This window comes from Oncorhynchus masou, unplaced genomic scaffold (assembly GCF_036934945.1).
Source record: "Oncorhynchus masou masou isolate Uvic2021 unplaced genomic scaffold, UVic_Omas_1.1 unplaced_scaffold_712, whole genome shotgun sequence".
Classification (NCBI taxonomy): Eukaryota; Metazoa; Chordata; class Actinopteri; order Salmoniformes; family Salmonidae; genus Oncorhynchus; species Oncorhynchus masou.
Window position 1 is genome coordinate 271,167 of NW_027013587.1, and position 21,097 is coordinate 292,263.

The window sequence follows — 21,097 nt, forward strand, 5'->3', positions numbered from 1 at the left end:
AAACCACCCTTTAAAATGGACAACATACTAAATGCATAGCACCCTTTAAAATGGACAACATACTAAATGCATAGCACCCTTTAAAATGGACAACATACTAAATGCATAGCACCCTTTAAAATGGACAACTTACTAAATGCAAAGCACCCTTTAAAATGGGCAACTTACTAAATGCAGAGCACCCTTTAAAATGGACAACATACTAAATGCAAACCACCCTTTAAAATGGACAACATACTAAATGCAAACCACCCTTTAAAATGGACAACATACTAAATGCAAACCACCCTTTAAAATGGACAACATATCTTTAGATTCATGTTTTGTGTGTAAATCCAGTCCATTACTACTACTACCCATACTACCTCTACTACTACTACCCATACTACCTCTATTACTACTACCCATACTACCTCTACTACTACCCATACTACCTCTACTACTACTACCCATACTACCTCTACTACTACCCATACTACATCTACTACTACCCATACTAATTCTTCTACTACTACCTCTACTACTACCCATAATACCTCTACTACTACCCATACTACCTCTACTTCTACCCATACTACCTCTACTACTACCCATACTACCACTACTACTACTACCTCTACTACTACCTCTACTACTACCCATACTACCTCTACTACTACCCATACTACCTCTACTACTACTACCAATACTACCTCTACTACTACTACCTCTACTACTACCCATACTACCTCTACAACTACTACCCATACTACTATACTACTACTACTACCCCCATACTACCTCTACTACTACTACCCATACTACCTCTACTACTACCCATACTACCTCTACTACTACCCATACTACCTCTACTACTACTACTACCTCTACTACTATTACTACCTCTACTACTACTACCCATACTACCTCTTCTACTACTACCCATACTACCTCTACTACTACCCATACTACCTCTACTACTACCCATACTACCTCTACTACTACTACCCATACTACCTCTACTACTACTACCCATACTACCTCTACTACTACTACCCATACTACCTCTACTACTACTACCCATACTACCTCTACTACTACTACCCATACTACCCTACTACCTACTACCCCCATACTACCTATACTACTACCCATACTACCTCTACTACTACCCATACTACCTCTACTACCCATACTACCTCTACCTCTACTACCCATACTACCTCTACTACTACCCATACTACTTCTTCTACTACCCATACTACCTCCACTACTACTACCCATACTACCTCTACTACTACTACCTCTACTACTACTACTACCCATACTACCTCTACTACTACCCATACTACCTCTACTACTACTACCCATACTACCTCTACTACTACCTCTAATACTACCACACATACTACTACCCATACTACCTCTACTACTACCCATACTACCTCTACTACCCATACTACCTCTACTACTACCCATACTAAATCTACTACTACCCATACTACCTCTACTACTACCCATACTACCTCTACTACCCATACTACCTCTACTACTACCCATACTACCCATACTACTTCTTCTACTACCCATACTACCTCTTCTACTACCCATACTACCTCCACTACTACTACCCATACTACCTCTACTACTACTACCCATACTACCTCTACTACTACCCATACTACCTCTACTACTACTACTACCTCTACTACTACCCATACTACCTCTACTACTACCCATACTACCTCTACTACTACTACCCATACTACCTCTACTACTACCCATACTACCTCTACTACTACCCATACTACCTCTACTACTACCCCCATACTACCTCTACTACTACCCATACTACCTCTACTACCCCATACTACCTCTACTACTACTACCCATACTACCTCTACTACTACCCATACTACCACCCATACTACCTCTACTACCCATACTACCTCTACTACTACCCATACTACCTCTACTACTACCCATACTACCTCTACCTCTACTACTACTACCCATACTACCTCTACTACTACCCATACTACCTCTACTACTACCCATACTACCTCTTCTACTACCCATACTACCTCTACTACTACTACCCATACTACCTCTACTACTACTACTACCCATACTACCTCTACTACTACCCATACTACCTCTACTACCCATACTACTACTACCCATACTACCTCTTCTACTACCCATACTACCTCTACTACTACCCATACTACCTCTACTACTACTACCCATACTACCTCTACTACTACCCATACTACCTCTACTACTACCTCTACTACTACTACTACTACTACTACTGTTATTGACTGGACTCTTATTGTTGTTTTGTACTGTATTGTGGAGGGAACTAGCACATTCACATATCCCTGCATCTTTTATACCTGCTGTGAACTGTGTATGTGACCAATACAATTTGATTTAACTGTCAACCCATTAATACAAAAAACTCATAGGCAAGAATGTGAGCAGAGTATAATAATTTATGTTTGAAACAGACAAAGTGCAATACCTTTCCCAGTAATATATATATACAGGAAACACTGCTATGGAATTCTACCCACGAGAGTCATTTAGAATGTTTGAAGATGAGCCTTTCAGAACCTGGAATCGGAACCTGGAATCAGAACCTGGAACCAGAACCTGGAACCAGAACCTGGAACTGATCCAATACTTTGTCCAGTGGTCCAGTGACAGGAGGTCAGCTATATCGAGTTCTACTTCATGGGCAGGTGTCCCGATTCTCCACAAGTGTGACAAATTTGAACACTTTGGGAGAATCTCACTTGCCTTTGATTCCTCGCGTCCTCTCTCCTCGCCTCCTTCTCAAAACCCATTGGATAAGAAAGTCCGAGCGGATGGGAACCTCTGACCTTCTCATCCAATGGGTTTTTTAGAAGCCGACGCGAGGAAATTGAGATTCTCCTGTTCTGGAATGGATTTGACCAATGGTGGAAGCTCTCTTCAGCCGACGCTTGTAACAATCCCCTGCGTTTAGATCCATGCCGGGGACGGTGCCACTCATGGAAAAGGGTGGAGAGAAACAGCACTTCTTTTGTTCCTTTGTAGAGTTCTATTTCCCATCTGTTTCGTCTTTTGATTCCCTCAAGTCATCTGGTCCGCAAATCCCTCCCGAGATCTGTCAACGTGGAACGGTGGGGGCCAAAGGGGACGTGATAGGTGGGGGGAGATTGAGATCTGTCAACGTGGAAAGGTGGGAGCCAAACGGGACGTGATAGGTAGGGGGGGGGGGTTGAGATCTGTCAACGTGGAAAGGTGGGAGCCAAACGGGACGTGATAGGTGGGGGGGGGTGGTGGAAAAAGGTGGGGGCCAAAGGGACGTGATAGGTGGGGGGGGGTGGTAGATCTGTCAACGTGGATGGGAGCCAAACGGGACGTGATAGGTGGGGGGGGGGGGTTGAGATCTGTCAACGTGGAAAGATGGGAGCCAAACGGGACGTGATAGGTGGGGGGGGGGGGGTTGAGATCTGTCAACGTGGAATGGTGGGGGGCCAAAGGGGATGTGATAGGTGGGGGGGGGGGTTGAGATCTGTCAACGTGGAAAGGTGGGGGCCAAAGGGGACGTGATGGAAAGGTGGGGGGCCAAAGGGGATGTGATAGGTAGGGGGGGCGGGGGTCGAGATCTGTCAACGTGGAACGTGAGGGCCAAACGGGACGTGATAGGTAGGGGGGGCGGGGGTCGAGTTCTGTCAACGTGGAACGTGAGGGCCAAACGGGACGTGATAGGTAGGGGGGTGGGGGTTCTAAGTCCAGGGTTCTGTTCCAATACTACATAGAGATGCACAGTAGAGCTGCGGGCGATATGGTCACAAATCTCCACATCGTCATAAATTGCCTGAACTGATGTGGATAACGACATATGGAACAACAGGGTTTATAACATCAACGAGCACCACGGGTTTAATCAATTATCCTTTTAAAAATGCTACTACTAGTTGGATGGTTCTAGCCATGAATTGTCCCATGAACAAACAGCCATATTAACAAACCTGTGTATAGGGTTCTAGTGTATAGGGTTATTTAGGCCCTACACCCAAACAAGGGCACTGCGTTCATCCACCTCTGGCCTGCTCGCCTCCCTACCACTGAGGAAGTACAGTTCCCGCTCAGCCCAGTCAAAACTGTTCGCTGCTCTGGCCCCCCAATGGTGGAACAAACTCCCTCACGACGCCAGGACAGCGGAGTCAATCACCACCTTCCGGAGACACCTGAAACCCCACCTCTTCAAGGAATACCTAGGATAGGATAAAGTAATCCTTCTCACCCCCCCCCCCTTAAATGATTTAGATGCACTATTGTAAAGTGGCTGTTCCACTGGATGTCAGAAGGTGAATTCACCAATTTGTAAGTCGCTCTGGATAAGAGCGTCTGCCAAATGACTTAAATGTAAATGTAATGTAAATGTACATTTATCGCAATGAATGACAGAGCAAAACGCCCTGCAATAAGTGATTGGTATGTTCGCTGTAGATCATTCTGGGTTTAATGTCCCAGCTCTAGTACATATAGCCTGTAGTCTTGTGGTAGCCCAGCTGGATGCTCTGTGTATGCCTCAGCCTCCCCACTGGAGACCAGGGTTCAATCCCTGCATCTACTCTTCACTGTCTTCCCTCCTCATCTGTCTCCCCCTCTACTTCTAACCTGTCTCCATTAAAAACAACTACAACATCAAATATACCCCCCCTTTAAAAAAAACACATGCTTCACATCTTGTTTCCTTGAAGTAGTAAACACATCTGTAATGGATTGGACAGGTGATAAACCAGGTTACAATGGAGTGTGGTGTGGGTAGGGATAAGGGACATGCTGATTGGGTGGTAGGTAGGGATTAGGGAGTCTTGGGACTGAGACAGGCTGTGTTAGCCTGTGTGTCTCCTGATGTTTCTTCAGACTGCTCAACTGAGCGAAGGCTTTATCACACAAGCGGCACTGGAACGGTTTCTCTCCTGTGTGGGTCCGTCGGTGGTTTTTCAGGACATTCCCGTCACGAAACCTCCTCCCGCAGTCAGGGCATTGGTACGGTTTCTCTCCAGTGTGGATTCGCAGGTGAAGAGTGCAGTGGCTCTTACTTGTGAAGCTCTTGTCACAGTAAGTACAGCAGTATGGTTTCTCACCCGCATGAATCCGGAGATGAAGTTTTAAACTTCCTGTCAGAGAGAAACTCTTCCCACACTGAGGGCAAAGGTAAGGCCTCTCTCCTGTGTGCTTCCTCTGGTGGACTAGTAAATTACGTTTAGTGGAGAAGGTCTTGTCGCACTGTGGGCAGTGGACACGGCTGTTGTGGGTCTTCTGCAGGTGATCCTTCAGCAGAGCCTTGGTAGAGAACTTCTCCCCACAGTGGGGGCATGGAAGAGGGCCTTGGTGCATACGGACTGGACCCAGTGTCTCCCCCTTGTGGTTCTTCAGGTGGTGCTGCTTTAACGAGATTGTATGACGAAACTTCATCCCGCACACTGAGCAGTGATAGGGTTTCTCTCCCGTGTGAGTTCTCATGTGTCTCTGTAAGAGTCCTGATTGGGTAAAATCCTTACCGCAACGAGGGCAGACGTACGGTTTCTCCCCGGTATGGATTCTCAGGTGTATTTTAAGATTGTCGGCATATCTGAATCCCCTTCCACATTCAGAGCACACATGTGGGTTCTTCAGAGGATCATTTGGCGGGTGTCGTGTCTTAATGTGTGATTCCAGCCTTTCTGCAGTTATGAAACTCTTCTTACATTGACCACAGCGGTGAGGGTGATCTGTGTGAACAATTTCCTGGTGATGTTTCAGGCTTATTTTTACACGGAAATTCTTCCCACAATCCGAGCAGTGGTAAGGTTTCTCACCTGTGTGGGTTCTGATGTGTTTCTGTAAGTTTCCAGAATCATTGTAGTTCTTCCCACAATGATGGCAGACGTACGGTTTCTCCCCAGTATGAGTTCTCAGGTGTCTCTTAAGACTGCCAGCCTCACTGAATCCCTTTCCGCATGTAGAGCACACGTGTGGTTTCTCTCCAGTCAAGTTATCTCTGTATCTCTTCAGGTACTGTAGGTGTAGTTTTAGACTTCTTGCTGTGGTAAAATTCTTCCCACAGTGATCACAGATATGGGAGCCATCTCCTGAGAGGGGTTCCTTACGTTGCTTAGCGTTAGGCGCGCTGCGAAGCTTCTCTCTTGTGTGTTTTCTCTGTTGTAGTCTCTGTTCGCGTGAGGTAGCAAAGCTCATCCCACAGTCGTCAGAGGAGAAATGGTAAGGTTTCTCTCCTGTATGGACGCTCTTCTGAGGGACAACGACCTCCTCTCCTGGGTGAGCTCTTTTGATGTGTTTCTTCAAGCCTCCAGATTCAATGAAGTCCTTCCCACAACGAGGGCAGTGGAAAGGTTTCTCTCCCGTGTGAGTTCTGATGTGTCTCTTTAAGGTTCCAGATTCAGTGAAACCCTTCCCACACTGATAACAAACGTACGGTTTCTCCCCAGTGTGAGTTCTCCAATGTATCTTAAGACTGTAGGCCTGAGAGAATCCCTTTCCGCATTCAGAGCACACGTGTGGTTTCTCTGCAGTGACGGTATCACTGAATCTCTTCAAGTTCTGTAGGTGTAGTTGTAGACTTCTTGCTGTGGTAAAATTCTTCCCACAGTGATCACAGATATGGGAGCCAGGCCTGTCTTCTGAGAGGGTTTTGTGTTGTTCAGCATTAGACCAGCTGTGGGGTTTCTCTCCCGTCTGCATTGTCTTGTGTATTATATGGCTACTCTGCCCCGGTGTTTTCCTGCAGTCGACCAGCCGCACAGACACCCTCTTCTGACTCTGCAGTAAGGTACTACTGGGAGAGGCACGACCTGGGGACTCTGAGAAAGGGGAGGGAGGCGGAGGAGGCTTGTCCTGGAAATCATAAAAAAAAGAGACAGGCTTAATCAGGGTGGGTAATACTCTCAAAGGTCTTTCCTTGATTCCTCTCACCCTTGATTCCTCTCACCCTTGATTACTTTGACTCCTTTTCAAAAAACATTGGAGGAGAAATTCCAAGAGGATGAACCTTGAATCTTCTCCTCCAATGCATTTATAGAAGGAGGTCAAGGAATAATTTTATGACTGGACAAAAATAAATACTCACCTCTCTTACTCTCTGCTCTGGAGTGTGCCTCTCTGGATCTGACTCTGCCTCCAGCCCATCGCTAGCCAACCAGTCCTTGTCCTCCATGTCCCAGTCTTTGTCGCAGTCTGCAGCGTTGTCATCGGATTGGCTGGAACTCAAGTGTTCCGCCTTCAGTCCATTGCTAGGCAACCAATCGCTGTCCTCCTTGTCGCATTCTTCGTCATAGTCGATAGCATCATCATCATCGGACTTGCTGGGACTAATTGGTGCCCCACTAGCATCCTCCAGCATCCTTCTGATGTCCTCTTTCAGTTGAACTAACCAAGACATTCCCTGCTCCTCTGATTTGATTGAATCCGTATTGTCCCACATTTCCTCCATGACTTTACGCCTTAATAAGCGATGATTCATCCCTTTAATTTCACAGCCATCTTTGCCATGACGTTCACACAGGTAACGTAAATTGTCCACAGTTAAAGTGAATAAACTCTGTTCAATTTCATCAATCAACGTTTCCTTCTCTGAACTGAGTGGATTCATATTGTCCTGCTCGTGTGGCAACAACGACAATGCAGTCAATGGCAGGACTTTAGAGAACCTGTAAAAAAAGATTTATACATCAAAACACTCATCTGTAATTTCATGTCCTCATTAGCTGATATTTAAAACACGTCACCAGGCGTTGAGATCTGGCAGCCATCTACAAAGAAGCCTGGGACGTGACCGTCGCTTTGTTAGCCGTTTAGCAAGTTAGCTGGCTACTTAGCTTAGCTAGCTATTCTGTTCACGTTGTGTAGGTGACCCAAACCAGTTCAATCGATTTACACATTCACAGCTTGAACGTGTAGCAAAGTTGGCAAAATAAACCTAATCTTACAGTATACAATAAATACTACAACAGATCTAGCTAGCTAACGGTGTACAAAGTAGCTACACGTTAGCGTAGCTTGATCAACATGTGCTAACTTAGCTAGCTACCCATGTAGCAGCTATTTCGCTGACTATGCCTATCTACAAAGCGAATATAAATGGTCTATATATGTATTTATAATATACCTGGCTGTTTTTAATAACTCTGTTCATATAGTCTGTTATTTTCCTTCTGGTGTTTACATTTTGACCACAATTCTACTGGCAGCAGATCGATGACGTCGCATTCTGCTTTTTCTTCTTCTTCTTCTTTGGGATCTAACGCCGGTTGGCATCCAATATGTTGCATTACCGACCCCAACTGGACTTTAATATAAATCCATGATACTTTGTGATACAAAGGGAGAAATAAAAAAATAATAAAATTAAATATTTTTATAAACCCTTCCGACTAACCCAACACTCATTCATAACCGCAGGGCTCTCCAGAGGGTGGTGCGGTCTGCACAACGCATCACCGGGGGCAAACTACCTGCCCTCCAGGACACCTACAGCAACCGTTGTCACAGGAAGGCCAAAAATATCATCACGGACAACAACCACCCGAGCCACTGCCTGTTCACCCCGCTTTCAGCCAATCAGCATCCAGGACCCGAAATATCCAGTTTGTAATTTAAAATAACTTTATATTACCGTAGGCTTTTTCATTCAAGTTGAATTCATCCCCGGTTATATCACACAAAGATGGTTCAGTAGAGGTCATTGAAGCAGTGCAGTTTCTGTCTCTGTCTCTGTCTCTGTCTCTGTCTCTGTCTCTCTCTCTCTCTCTCTCTCTCTCTCTCTCTCTCTCTCTCTCTCTCTCTCTCTCTCTCTTGGAGAGAAAAGGATCTCTCTCTCTCTCTCTCTCTCTCTCTCAGTGTTGTTCTCTATTGGAGAGAAAAGGATCTCTCAGTGTTGTTTCTCCTGAAAATGCTTTCTGGTTGCACAATATTTCAAAATGTAGCCTAATCGCAGGAAAAACTCTGTATTGAAAGCAACTGCTGAAGAGAAAAGGATCAGCCAGTGTTTTTACTATTGGAGAGAAAAGGATCAGTCAGTGTTGTTTCTATTGGAGAGAAAAGGATCAGTCAGTGTTGTTTCTATTGGAGAGAAAAGGATCAGTCAGTGTTGTTTCTATTGGAGAGAAAAGGATCAGCCAGTGTTGTTTCTATTGGAGAGAAAAGGATCAGTCAGTGTTGTTTCTATTGGAGAGAAAAGGATCAGCCAGTGTTGTTTCTATTGGAGAGAAAAGGATCAGTCAGTGTTGTTTCTATTGGAGAGAAAAGGATCAGCCAGTGTTGTTTCTATTGGAGAGAAAAGGATCAGTCAGTGTTGTTTCTATTGGAGAGAAAAGGATCAGCCAGTGTTGTTTCTATTGGAGAGAAAAGGATCAGCCAGTGTTGTTTCTGCTGGAGAGAAAAGGATCAGCCAGTGTTGTTTCTATTGGAGAGAAAAGGATCAGCCAGTGTTGTTTCTATTGGAGAGAAAAGGATCAGCCAGTGGTGTTTCTATTGGAGAGAAAAGGATCAGTCAGTGTTGTTTCTATTGGAGAGAAAAGGATCAGTCAGTGTTGTTTCTATTGGAGAGAAAATGATCAGCCAGTGTTTCTATTGGAGAGAAAAGGATCAGTCAGTGTTGTTTCTGCTGGAGAGAAAAGGATCAGCCAGTGTTTCTATTGGAGAGAAAAGGATCAGTCAGTGTTGTTTCTATTGGAGAGAAAAGGATCAGCCAGTGTTTCTATTGGAGAGAAAAGGATCAGTCAGTGTTGTTTCTGCTGGAGAGAAAAGGATCAGCCAGTGTTGTTTCTATTGGAGAGAAAAGGATCAGTCAGTGTTGTTTCTATTGGAGAGAAAAGGATCAGTCAGTGTTGTTTCTATTGGAGAGAAAAGGATCAGCCAGTGTTGTTTCTATTGGAGAGAAAAGGATCAGCCAGTGTTGTTTCTATTGGAGAGAAAAGGATCAGTCAGTGTTGTTTCTATTGGAGAGAAAATGTCTTTCTGTTCTAAATTATATTTAATAATGAACAAAGGGCACTCACGTCGGTCATTCAAGGTGGGTGCAAAATGTATTCCATGTGTAACTCTGTGTTGTTTGTGTCGCACTGCTTTGCTCTATCTTGGCCAGGTCGCAGTTGTAAATGAGATCTTGTTATCAACTTGCCTACCTGGTTAAATAAATTTAATAAATCCTGTCCATAGGCAATATCAAAATGTGATCAATATTCATTTCCAGGCATTGTTGTAAACTATAGTCTAATCATATTTAAGTTAATTTCCTTGGAAAGATAACAGGCAGTCTAATCTATTTCATTGATACCACACATACAGGTGCACTTGGTTGACGACAGGGGCTCATGCTGCATTCAAGACAACTGGGAACTCAGGAATCTCCGACCTCTTGACTTCAGTGCGTTCAAGACAACTGGGAAAAAATCACTTTGAATGGTCATCCAACTTGGAATTCCAAATCGGAAACTTCGGCCTCCTCTTAGAGCTCAGGCTTTCCGACCTGAAGATCTCTGACGTCATGATTTGACCTTTTTTCCCCCAGAGCTCCCATGTCACGTTCAAAACAACTGGGAAAATACGAGCTCAAATCATCAGTGATCTTCAGGTCGGAAAGTCGGGGGTGCAAAACGCACATAACGCATACAAATCATTTGGGTACTGTTAAATCAATGACGGTAGCTGGAAATGGACTTCTGATGATTTCGTGTGTTTCTTCCGCCCACAAGGAAAAGGTGCTCCGCGTCATGCGCTCGGGACAAGACCTGTGACTTACCTTGCTCTGCGGAGCAGGGTGCCTTTGAAAGGAGTGGTTACTGGGGTGGCGTTAAGTGTTGAGGTGGAGCAACTGAAATGGAAGATTCCCTGTGTCTGTGACGCCCATCGTTTGGCGTGACGCAGACCCGGTGGCGTTTGGCGTGACGCAGACCCGGTGGCGTTTGGCGTGACGCAGACCCGGTGGCGTTTGGCGTGACGTAGACCCGGTGGCGTTTGGCGTGACGTAGACCCGGTGGAGTTTGGCGTGGCCCGTGGCGTTTGGGTGGCGTTTGGCGTGGCGTGACGCAGACCCGGTGGCGTTTGGCGTGACGCAGACCCGGTGGCGTTTGGCGTGACGCAGACCCGGTGGCGTTTGGCGTGACGCAGACCCGGTGGCGTTTGGCGTGACGCAGACCCGGTGGCGTTTGGCGTGACGCAGACCCAGTGGCGAGCATGGAGAAACTGAGAAGACAGCGTCATGCGCTAACCCAGGTCTCTCTTACTCATTCATGCCTTAAACTACTCATGAATATACCGTGTCATAATTACAGCCAGTGTGATATCAATATTTATAAACTGGGTGGTTCGAGCCCTGATTACTGATTGGCTGACAGCCGTGGTACCGTGGGTATGACAAAACATGTATTTTTACTGCTCCAATTACGCTGGTAACCAGTTTATAATAGCAATAAGGCACCTCGGGGGTTTGTGGTATATGGCCAATACACCTCCGCTAAGGACTGTATCCAGGCACTCCTCGTTGCGTCGAGCTCTTAGTTGTGGTATATTAGCAATATACCACCCCCCCCTCCCCCTCGTGCCTTACTGCTTAAATATATACTAAGCTGTCGATAGGGTGTTGCAATGTAGTCTACATCTTAGATTGACAGTTGACAGGACTAATGGTTGCTATGGAGATAACTAGATAATCATAAAAAACTGTACAGTTGAACAAAAAACAGCTTCAGTTACGGTGTTTTTTTCTCTCACAATTATAATTTTTCTAAACATTTTTATTTCTCACAAAAATGTGTTAAATTATAAATCGTTGGTGGTGTTTACAAATGTTGTTAACCCCCTAAAAAATAAAAATAAATGAACGAGCATTTCTTTAGTGTGGCTCTCCAATAGACACCAAATGCGAGTCTGGACTACTTAGTTCATTGACTTCCATTGAAACGGAAACATTTGGGAGTGGGATGTCTCGATTCAATCTCTGGTGAAGGAGGTAAGTCTGCGTTAAAGTATTTCAAAACCCCAGAAATCAGGACACACCAGACCCAATACTTTGAGGAAGTCAGTTGTTAGAGTTCTATTCAGTCTCCCATCTGTTTCCTCTTGTATTACCTCATCTGGTTCCAAATCCCTCCTGAGATCTGGCCCACATAGAAGGGGGAGGGGCCAGGGGGATGAAGTAGGTAGGGGTTTGAGATGTCCTGAATGTCCTTAATATACACAGTTATTAAACACCTGCTCTGTCCATGACAGACTGACCAGGTGAAAGCTATGATCCATTGTTGATGTCACTTGTTAAAGCCACTTTAAAATCAGTGTAGATGAAGGGGAGGAGACGGGTTAAAAAGAAGGATTTTTAAGCCTTGAGACATGTATGTATGGTGAATGGGCAAGAAGAAAAGATTGAGTGGGTGTGTCACGCTCAACAGTTTCCCGTGTGTATCAAGAATGGTCCACCACCCAAAGGACATCCAGCCAACTGGACACAACCGTGGAAAGCATTGGAGTCGACATGGGCCAGCATCCCTGTGGAACTCTTTCGACACCTTGTAGAGTCCCCGCCCCAACAAACGGAGGATGTTCTGAGGGGAAAGTGGGGTGCAACTCAATATTAGGAAGGTGTTAATGTTTTATTCTATTCTATGGATAATATTTTGTTAATTTCCCCCCAAATCATGGTATTTTTCTGTCTGGGTATCGTAAGGAATCCCTCTATAAGGGATTGGACATGTGATAAACCAGGTTACCTTTGAGTCTGTGATGGGTAAGGATAAGGGACATGCTGATTGGGTGGTAGGTAGGGATTAGGGAGTCTTGGGACAGAGACAGGCTGTGTTAGCCTGTGTGTCTCCTGGTGTTTCTTCAGACTGCTCCACTGGGCGAAGGCTTTATCACACACGTGGCACTGGAACGGTTTCTCTCCTGTGTGGGTCCGCCTGTGGTTTTTCAAGACATTCCCGTCACGAAACCTCCTCCCGCAGTCAGGGCATTGGTACGGTTTCTCTCCAGTGTGGATTCGCAGGTGTAGAATGCAGTGGCTCTTACTTGTGAAGCTCTTGTCACAGTAAGTACAGCAGTAAGGTTTCTCACCCGCATGAATCCGGAGATGAAGTTTTAAACTTCCTGTCAGGGAGAAACTCTTCCCACACTGGGGGCAAAGGTAAGGCCTCTCTCCAGTGTGCTTCCTCTGGTGGACTAGTAAACTACCTTTAGTGGTGAAGGTCTTGTCGCACTGTGGGCAGTGGACTCTGCTTTTGTGAGTCTTCTGCAGGTGATCCTTCAGCAGAGCCTTGGTAGAGAACTTCTCCCCACAGTGGGGACATGGAAGAGGGCCTTGGTGCATACGGACTGGACCCAGTGTCTCCCCCCTGTGGTTCTTCAGGTGGTGCTGCTTTAATGAGATTGTATGGCGAAACTTCATCCCGCACACCAAGCAGTGGTAAGGTGTCTCTCCCGTGTGAGTTCTCATGTGTCTCTGTAAGAGTCCAGATTGAGTAAAATCCTTACCGCAACGAGGGCAGACGTACGGTTTCTCCCCGGTATGGATTCTCACGTGTCTTTTAAGACTACCGGCCTCACTGAAACCCCTTCCACATTCAGAGCACACGTGTGGCTTTTTCAGAGGATCATTTGGCGGATGCCGGTTTTGCATGTGTGATTCCAGTTTAGATGCACTTACGAAGCTCTTCATGCAGTGAGCACAGCGGTGAGGGTGTTCCGTGTGAACAACTTCCCGGTGATGTACAAGGCTTATTTTTTCACGAAAGTTCCTACCACATTCCAGGCAGTGGTAAGGTTTCTCACCTGTGTGAGTCCTGATGTGTCTCTGCAAGTTTCCAGAATCATTGTAGTTCTTCCCACAATGATGGCAGACGTACGGTTTCTCCCCAGTATGAGTTCTCAGGTGTCTCTTAAGACTGCCAGCCTCACTGAATCCCTTTCCGCATGTAGAGCACACGTGTGGTTTCTCTCCAGTCAAGTTATCTCTGTATCTCTTCAGGTACTGTAAGTGTCTTTTTAGAGTGCGTGCTGTGATAAAATTCTTCCCACAGTGATCACAGATATGGGAGCCATCTCCTGAGAGGGGTTCCTTACGTTGCTTAGCATTAGGCGTGCTGCGAAGCTTCTCTCTTGTGTGTTTTCTCTGGTGTACTCTGCGTTTGCGTGAGGTAACGAAGCTCATCCCACAGTCATCAGAGGAGCAATGGTAAGGTTTCTCTCCTGTAAGGACGCTCTTCACAACGACCTTCTCTCCTGGGTGAGTTTTTCTTGTGTGTCTCCTTAAGTTTCCAGAATCACTCCAAGCCTTCCCACAATGAGGGCAAACATATGGTTTCTCCCCCGTATGAGTTCTCAGGTGTCTCTTAAGACTGCCAGCCTCACTGAATCCCTTTCCGCATGTAGAGCACACGTGTGGTTTCTCTCCAGTCAAGTTCTCTCTGAATCTCTTCAGGTTCTGTAGGTGTAGTCGTAGACTTCTTGCTGTGGTAAAATTCTTCCCACAGTGATCACAGATATGAGAGCCAGGCCTGTCTCCTGAGAGGGTTTTGTGTTGTTCAGCATTAGACCAGCTGTGGGGTTTCTCTCCCGTCTGTGTTGTCTTGTGTATTATATGGCTACTCTGCCCCGGTGTCTCCCTGCAGTCGACCAGCCGCACGGACACCCTCTTCAGACCCAGCAGTAATACGCTACTGGGAGAGGCACGACCTGGGGACTTCAGGAGGGCGGAGGGTGACGTGGGAAGCTCGTTCTGGAAATCATAAAAATAGAGAGAGAACAAATCAAGGTGGGAAACACTCTCCTACGTGTCAAGGAATGTTTTGTGTCTCAAAAGTCTTTCCCTTGACTCCGCTCATCCTTGATTAAAAAACATTGGAGGATAAAGTCCAAGAGGAGGAACCTCAAATCTTTTCCTCCAACACATTTATAGGAGGAGGACAAGATGGCTCCGACAGACACAGTTGCCTCGTTTCTAGCTACTAGCCAACTTTGCAGTATTTTTGGGGGGTGTTATTTCTGACATATTGGGGGGTGTTGTTTCTGACATATTAGAGGATATTGGGGGGTGTTGTTTCTGACATATTGGGGGGTGTTGTTTCTGACATATTGGGGGGTGTTGTTTCTGACATATTGGAGGGTGTTGTTTCTGACATATTGGGGGTGTTATTTCTGACATATTCTGACATATTGGGGGGTGTTATTTCTGACATATTCTGACATATTGGGGGGTGTTATTTCTGACATAATGGGGGGTGTTATTTCTGACATATTGGGGGGTGTTGTTTCTGACATATTGGGGGTGTTATTTCTGACATATTGGAGGGTGTTGTTTCTGACATATTGGAGGGTGTTGTTTCTGACATATTGGGGGGTGTTGTTTCTGACATATTGGGGGGTGTTGTTTCTGACATATTGGGGGTGTTATTTCTGACATAATGGGGGTGTTATTTCTGACATTGGGGGTGTTATTTCTGACATATTGGGGGTGTTATTTCTGACATATTCTGACATAATGGGGGTGATGAAGGGAAAAGACTGCCTCTGACATTGCACGTTCTGATATTTCTGAATTATTTTTCATATATTATTACTGTTGGAGCTTGGGAACACAAGTATTTCGCTGCACCTGCGATATCTGAAAATGTGTGTTTCGCGACCAACAAACTGATTTGTGGACAAGGAATCAAGGATGAGATTTATCAAGGAAAGACTGAAACACACATTTTATGACTGGAAAAAATAAATACTCACCTCTCTTACTCTCTGCTCTGGAGTGTGCCTCTCTGGATCTGACTCTGCCTCCAGCCCATCGCTAGCCAACCAATCCTTGTCCTCCACGTCCCAGTCTTTGTCGCAGTCTGCAGCGTCGTCATCGGATTGGCTGGAACTCAAGTGTTCCGCCTTAAGTCCATTGCTAGGCAACCAATCGCTGTCCTCCTTGTCGCATTCTTCGTCATAGTCTACAGCATCATCATCGGACTGGCTGGGACTAATTGGTGCCCCACTAGCATCCTCCAGCATCCTTCTGATGTCCTCTTTCAGTTGGACTAACCAAGACATTCCCTGCTCCTCTGATTTCATTGACTCCGTATTGTCCCACATTTCCTCCATGACTTTACGCCTTAATAAGCGATGATTCATCCCTTTAATTTCAGATCCATCTTTGCCATGACGTTCACACAGGTATCGTAAATTGTCCACAGTTAAAGTGAATAAACTCTGTTCAATTTCATCAATCAACGTTTCCTTCTCTGAACTGAGTGGATTCATATTGTCCTGCTCGTGTGGCAACAACGACAATTGCAGTCAATGGCAGGACTTTAGAGAACCTGTAAAAAAAGATTTAGACATCAAAACACTCATCTGTAACTTCATGTCCTCATTAGCTGATATTTAAAGGAATAGTTCAGGATTATGGAAATTAGTTTATTTACTTCCCCAGAGGTAAATGGACATGTTTAAGTTTCTGCCGTCCAGTATGAAATCAGTTAGGGACATAGTTTCGCGAGCCAATGCTAACTAGCGTTAGCGCAATGACGAAGTCTACAGAAACAGTTTCAGACTTCCAGTCATTCTTATGATCCAAATCAACACAGGCTTTCATTGTTTTCAAATATGTAGCCTATTTGACTGACAAACCTTAGCTTATTTAACCTTTATTTTACATAGGCAAGCCAGTTAAGAACAAATTCTTATGTACAATGAGGGCCAGTTGAATCAACCGGTTTATCCTCATTCGCTGTGGTAACCGTTGACAACAGGCAGCTCCACAGCAGGAGATTCTTCATTCATCCTTTCCTTGGCGATACTTTCTTCCCGCTCGACGACATGCTGACCAAACCAGACGCGAGAATCTCCTTTCACCTTTATTTAACCAGGCAGGTCAGTTAAGAACAAATTCTTATTTACAACCTCGGCCTAGGAACAGTGGGTTAACTGCCTTGTTCAGGGACAGAACGACAGTTTTTGACCTTGTCAGCTCAGGGATTCGATCCGGCAACCTTTCAGGTTACTGGCTCAACGCTCTAAACACCTGCCTCCCCGTCCTCATTGGTTTTTAGGAGCATATATGTAACAGTATAACTTTAGTCCGTCCCCTCGCCCATCCCGGGGCGCGAACCAGGGACCCTCTGCACACATCAACAACAGTCACCCACGAAGCATCGTTACCCATCGCTCCACAAAAGCCGCGGGAACAACTACTACGCACCACCGCTAACTAAGCTAGCGTTTCACATCCGTTACATATACACACGTGGTTGATTGAAAGATGAACTTAGGTCTACACTCCGGGAGGTTGTAGTAACGCTGTAAAGTTGGTTGATGAACTGAGGTCTACACTCCGGGAGGCTGTAGTAACGCTGTAAAGTTGGTTGATGAACTGAGGTCCACACTCCGGGAGGTTGTAGTAACGCTGTAAAGTTGGTTGCCAACCGCCATATAAAGTCCAAAGAAGAAAAAGAAGCATTTAGGAAGGAGGAGCCTTTAGGAAGGAGGAGCCTTTAGGAAGGAGGAGCCGTTAGGAAGGAGGAGCCGTTAGGAAGGAGGAGCCGTTAGGAAGGAGGAGCCGTTAGGAAGGAGGAGCCTTTAGGAAGGAGGAGAAAGGAATTCCGTTGACCGTTTTATCTGTGGATTAATTGTCAGAGTTGAGGACCTTGTGCATTTCAGGGAAAAAATAAACAACCCAATGTTTATATCCCAGGATAAATGAGCTAGAAACAGCAAGCTAACTAAATAGGACAAATTAGCTAGCAACTGCTAAAATGGCATAAATGATTAAAATGCTTTTCGACCTGTCCCCAAATTAATATAATTGGTTCAGAGTTTGTTTTCATATTTCAACCTGCGTGTCCTGATCGTGTCTGGTGTAGAGGTACAAAATCAACATGCGCGCGTCCTGTTTGGTCAGCATAGGAGAGGCACCGTTGTCTTATAAGCGTATGTGTCCAGTTGCTGGGGTAACGTTTGAATTTAGAAAACACTTAGATATTAAATTAAATATATTTTGTTCCAAGAAGTAATCCAACAATGTAAACGTAGCCATCTTGTCTATTCCTCATCCCTCATTGATCGGAGTCAGGTCAGTGTACGCTTGATTGGTGGACACCCACCTGGCTCGTTAATTAATCCACCAATCAAGCGTCACTTTGAATGACCCTCACCTGGCTCGACCAATGAGAGCAGATCAGAGACAGAAAAGATGGCGGTGAATACATCATGGAGCACGACATGTATTTAATAACGGGAGCATCTTGTGAATTCAATCGTTCTCGCTGCAACTGGACACATACATTTAAGAGAAGGGTGCCTCCTAATCAAGAACGAAGAAAGTATCGACCAGAAAAAAGGGTTGGTGGATAAATCTCCTGCTATGCTGCTGCCTGAGATCAACGGTTGTCACAGCTGATGAGGATAACCCGTTTGATTCCATTAACTATCACTTTACCTAGCTTTCTGTATTGGTTGGATTCATTGGCTGCATCATTCTGGTGGTTGGCAACAGAACATAACGTACCACAATATAGCCCGGCTTCAGCCACAACAACAAAAAACGTTTTCTGTCAACAAAGGCATATGCATGTATAATCTCTAGGAACTATTTACCGAATGTAACGTTAAATGTGACCCTCGCTATCAAATGAACGTCTGTATCCAACTTCTGTCAGAACAGCACCATGTTGAGTTAGACAGCGGGTTGTCATTAGACCACGCACGTCCGACCACTGTCTACAGAGCAGGAATACGGTGCGGTTCGGACAAAGTTTGGATTCAGACGTTTATTTGATAGGTGAGGGTCACATTTCAAATTACGTCTGGTAAATAAGAGTTTTTAGAGATTACACACATGCTATTGTGTAGCCGGCTATATTGTGGCAGGGTTATTTTCCGTCGCCAGCCACCAGAACTACTATATGCACAACTCAGGGAGTCCAACCAATACAGACCCCCGATGTTCTGTGCCAAAGCTACTCTGTACCATGCATTTCGATGGAGCCACTATATCACTATATACACACACACAAAATATTTAATGGCTTTTTAACCATTCATTTTACCAGAATTGATCCGTGTAGACGCGAGGAAAAAAGTGACGCTCGCAGCCCGTCTTTTCTCATTCTGCATTATATTCGTGATTAAACACTTCTCGTATGATTTTGGCCTTTACATGTCTATATAAACCGTTCTGATATAGCAAACGTTTGAACAAGTACGTTACAACTGTTAACTAGCTAGATAAGCTAGCGATTCATGTGGACCCAGCTACAAAGCGGTTATAATTTGGCTAGATGTGCATTTATGATCTACCTGGATGCTTTTAATCATATCGTCTGTGTGACGTTGCCCTCCGACGTGTTCTCTTGTTTACCTTTTGACCAAAGATGGTTTAGATAAGTCTCGCTTTCAACACAGTCTGTTTTGATGGCAGCAGTTTGATGCCGTCATTTCCGGTATGGGAAGGAAGCCTTGTTCTGAGGTTTATTGGCAGACTTGAATGTCTATTGCCGCCACCTACTGTTCAGGGTAGTGAACGACATAAAAATAAAAAGAATTTGGAGTTAAACGACATCATACGCTATACCAGGGGTTCTCAACTATTGGCCTAAGAGGTCTGGAGCCTGTTGGTTTGCTGATCTACCTGTTAACTAATTGCACACACCTTGTGTCCCAGGTCTAAATCAGTCCCTCATCAGAGGGGCACAATGAAAAAGAAAAAACTATACTGTTTAAAAACCACATCCAGTCATAGTCCAGGGCGGAACATTCCTTCGACAGGATTCTTAAGTCCCAAAGAGCGTTCAGCTGCACTTACAATGATGCCAATTGTCTCTGATTTATTTTCCGTTTGTGCTGTGCAGTTTATGACCGTTGCAATAAATTATACAGTCCACCTTTTTAACATGAAATATCAGGGTCCCTTGGTGCAGAGAAACATTCACTGGTGTAGGATCTTCTACCATCGTGTCTTCAATGCCACTCGATCCTTTCCTTGTTCACCACGGTAATGCACTCGTTCTCACTCTCTGTTCTCATCTTCACCCGACCCACCATTAGTTTCAAACAGAACATCGGTTTCCCCAATCTTCCTTCAGAGGAAGCCTTCAAAATAAGACTAGAATGAGTTACGCATTCTACTCTGTGACGGAGCGAGTTGATTCTACTCTGGACGGCGAGACGGAGCAGAGTGAGGGACGGAGCAGAGTTATGCATTCTACTCTGATGACGGAGCGAGTTATGCATTCTACTCTGTACGATTCTACTCTGTGATGGAGCAGAGTTACGCGACTCTGACGGAGCGAGTACGCATTCTACTCTGTGACGGAGCGAGAGTTACGCATTCTCTGTGATGGAGCAGAGTTACGCATTCTACTCTGTGACGGATTCGAGGTACTTCTACTCTGTGACGGAGCGAGGTATGCATTCTACTCTGTGACGGAGCGAGGTATGCATTCTACTCTGTGACGGAGCGAGGTATGCATTCTACTCTGTGATGGAGCGAGGTATGCATTCTACTCTGTGATGGAGCGAGGTATGCATTCTACTCTGTGATGGAGCGAGTTATGCATTCTACTCTGTGATGGAGCAGAGTTACGCATTCTACTCTGTGATGGAGCGATTCTACTCTGGGACGGAGCGATGCATTCTACTCTGTGACGGAGCGAGTTATGCATTCTACTCTGTGACGGAGCGAGTTATGCATTCTACTCTGTGATGGAGCGAGTTATGCATTCTACTCTGTGACGGAGCGAGGTGGAGCGAGGTATGCATTCTACTCTGTGACGGAGCGAGTTACGCATTCTACTCTGTGACGGAGCAGAGTTATGCATTCTACTCTGTGATGGAGCGAGTTATGCATTCTACTCTGTGACAGAGCAGAGTTATGCATTCTACTCTGTGACTGGACCAGACATTCTGTAGAAGCAGAGTTATGCATTCTATTGAATGACAGAACCATGTTAACATTCTACTCTGACGGAATCACCCGTTTCGCACTCTGGGACGGAAGCATTAGGTGGACAGGATAAAGACGGACACAATTCTACTCTGGCATCATGGGATTCAGATCAGATTCTACTCTGTGACGGAGCAGCAATTTCTA

General features: G+C 45.3%; 2 protein-coding genes across 5 annotated transcripts; both read right to left on the bottom strand.

Annotated features, from left to right (window-relative positions):
• Nucleotides 1-3,597: 3,597 nt before the first annotated feature.
• LOC135537122 (oocyte zinc finger protein XlCOF6-like) lies at nucleotides 3,598-8,262 on the bottom strand. Its single transcript, XM_064963323.1, has 3 exons — nucleotides 8,150-8,262; nucleotides 7,112-7,691; nucleotides 3,598-6,879 (listed from the first exon to the last, which is right to left on the bottom strand). Exons 2-3 carry the CDS (start codon nucleotides 7,631-7,633, stop codon nucleotides 4,783-4,785), a joined length of 2,619 nt encoding a protein of 872 aa, XP_064819395.1. The 5' UTR covers nucleotides 7,634-7,691; nucleotides 8,150-8,262; the 3' UTR covers nucleotides 3,598-4,782.
• A 3,494-nt stretch (nucleotides 8,263-11,756) lies between these two features.
• On the bottom strand, nucleotides 11,757-19,475 carry LOC135537132 (zinc finger protein 420-like). 4 transcript variants are annotated; one of them, XM_064963334.1, is made up of 4 exons: nucleotides 19,367-19,475; nucleotides 15,751-16,328; nucleotides 12,747-14,749; nucleotides 11,757-12,581 (listed from the first exon to the last, which is right to left on the bottom strand). In XM_064963334.1, the coding sequence occupies exons 2-4, from the start codon at nucleotides 16,267-16,269 to the stop codon at nucleotides 12,422-12,424; spliced, it is 2,682 nt and encodes an 893-aa protein (XP_064819406.1). In that variant the 5' UTR covers nucleotides 16,270-16,328; nucleotides 19,367-19,475; the 3' UTR covers nucleotides 11,757-12,421. The 4 variants fall into 4 exon arrangements, with proteins under 4 accessions (XP_064819406.1, XP_064819405.1, XP_064819407.1 ...); XM_064963333.1 differs by having other exon boundaries at nucleotides 19,306-19,475; XM_064963335.1 differs by lacking the exon at nucleotides 19,367-19,475 and adding an exon at nucleotides 19,056-19,121.
• Between the last annotated feature and the right edge of the window lie 1,622 nt (nucleotides 19,476-21,097).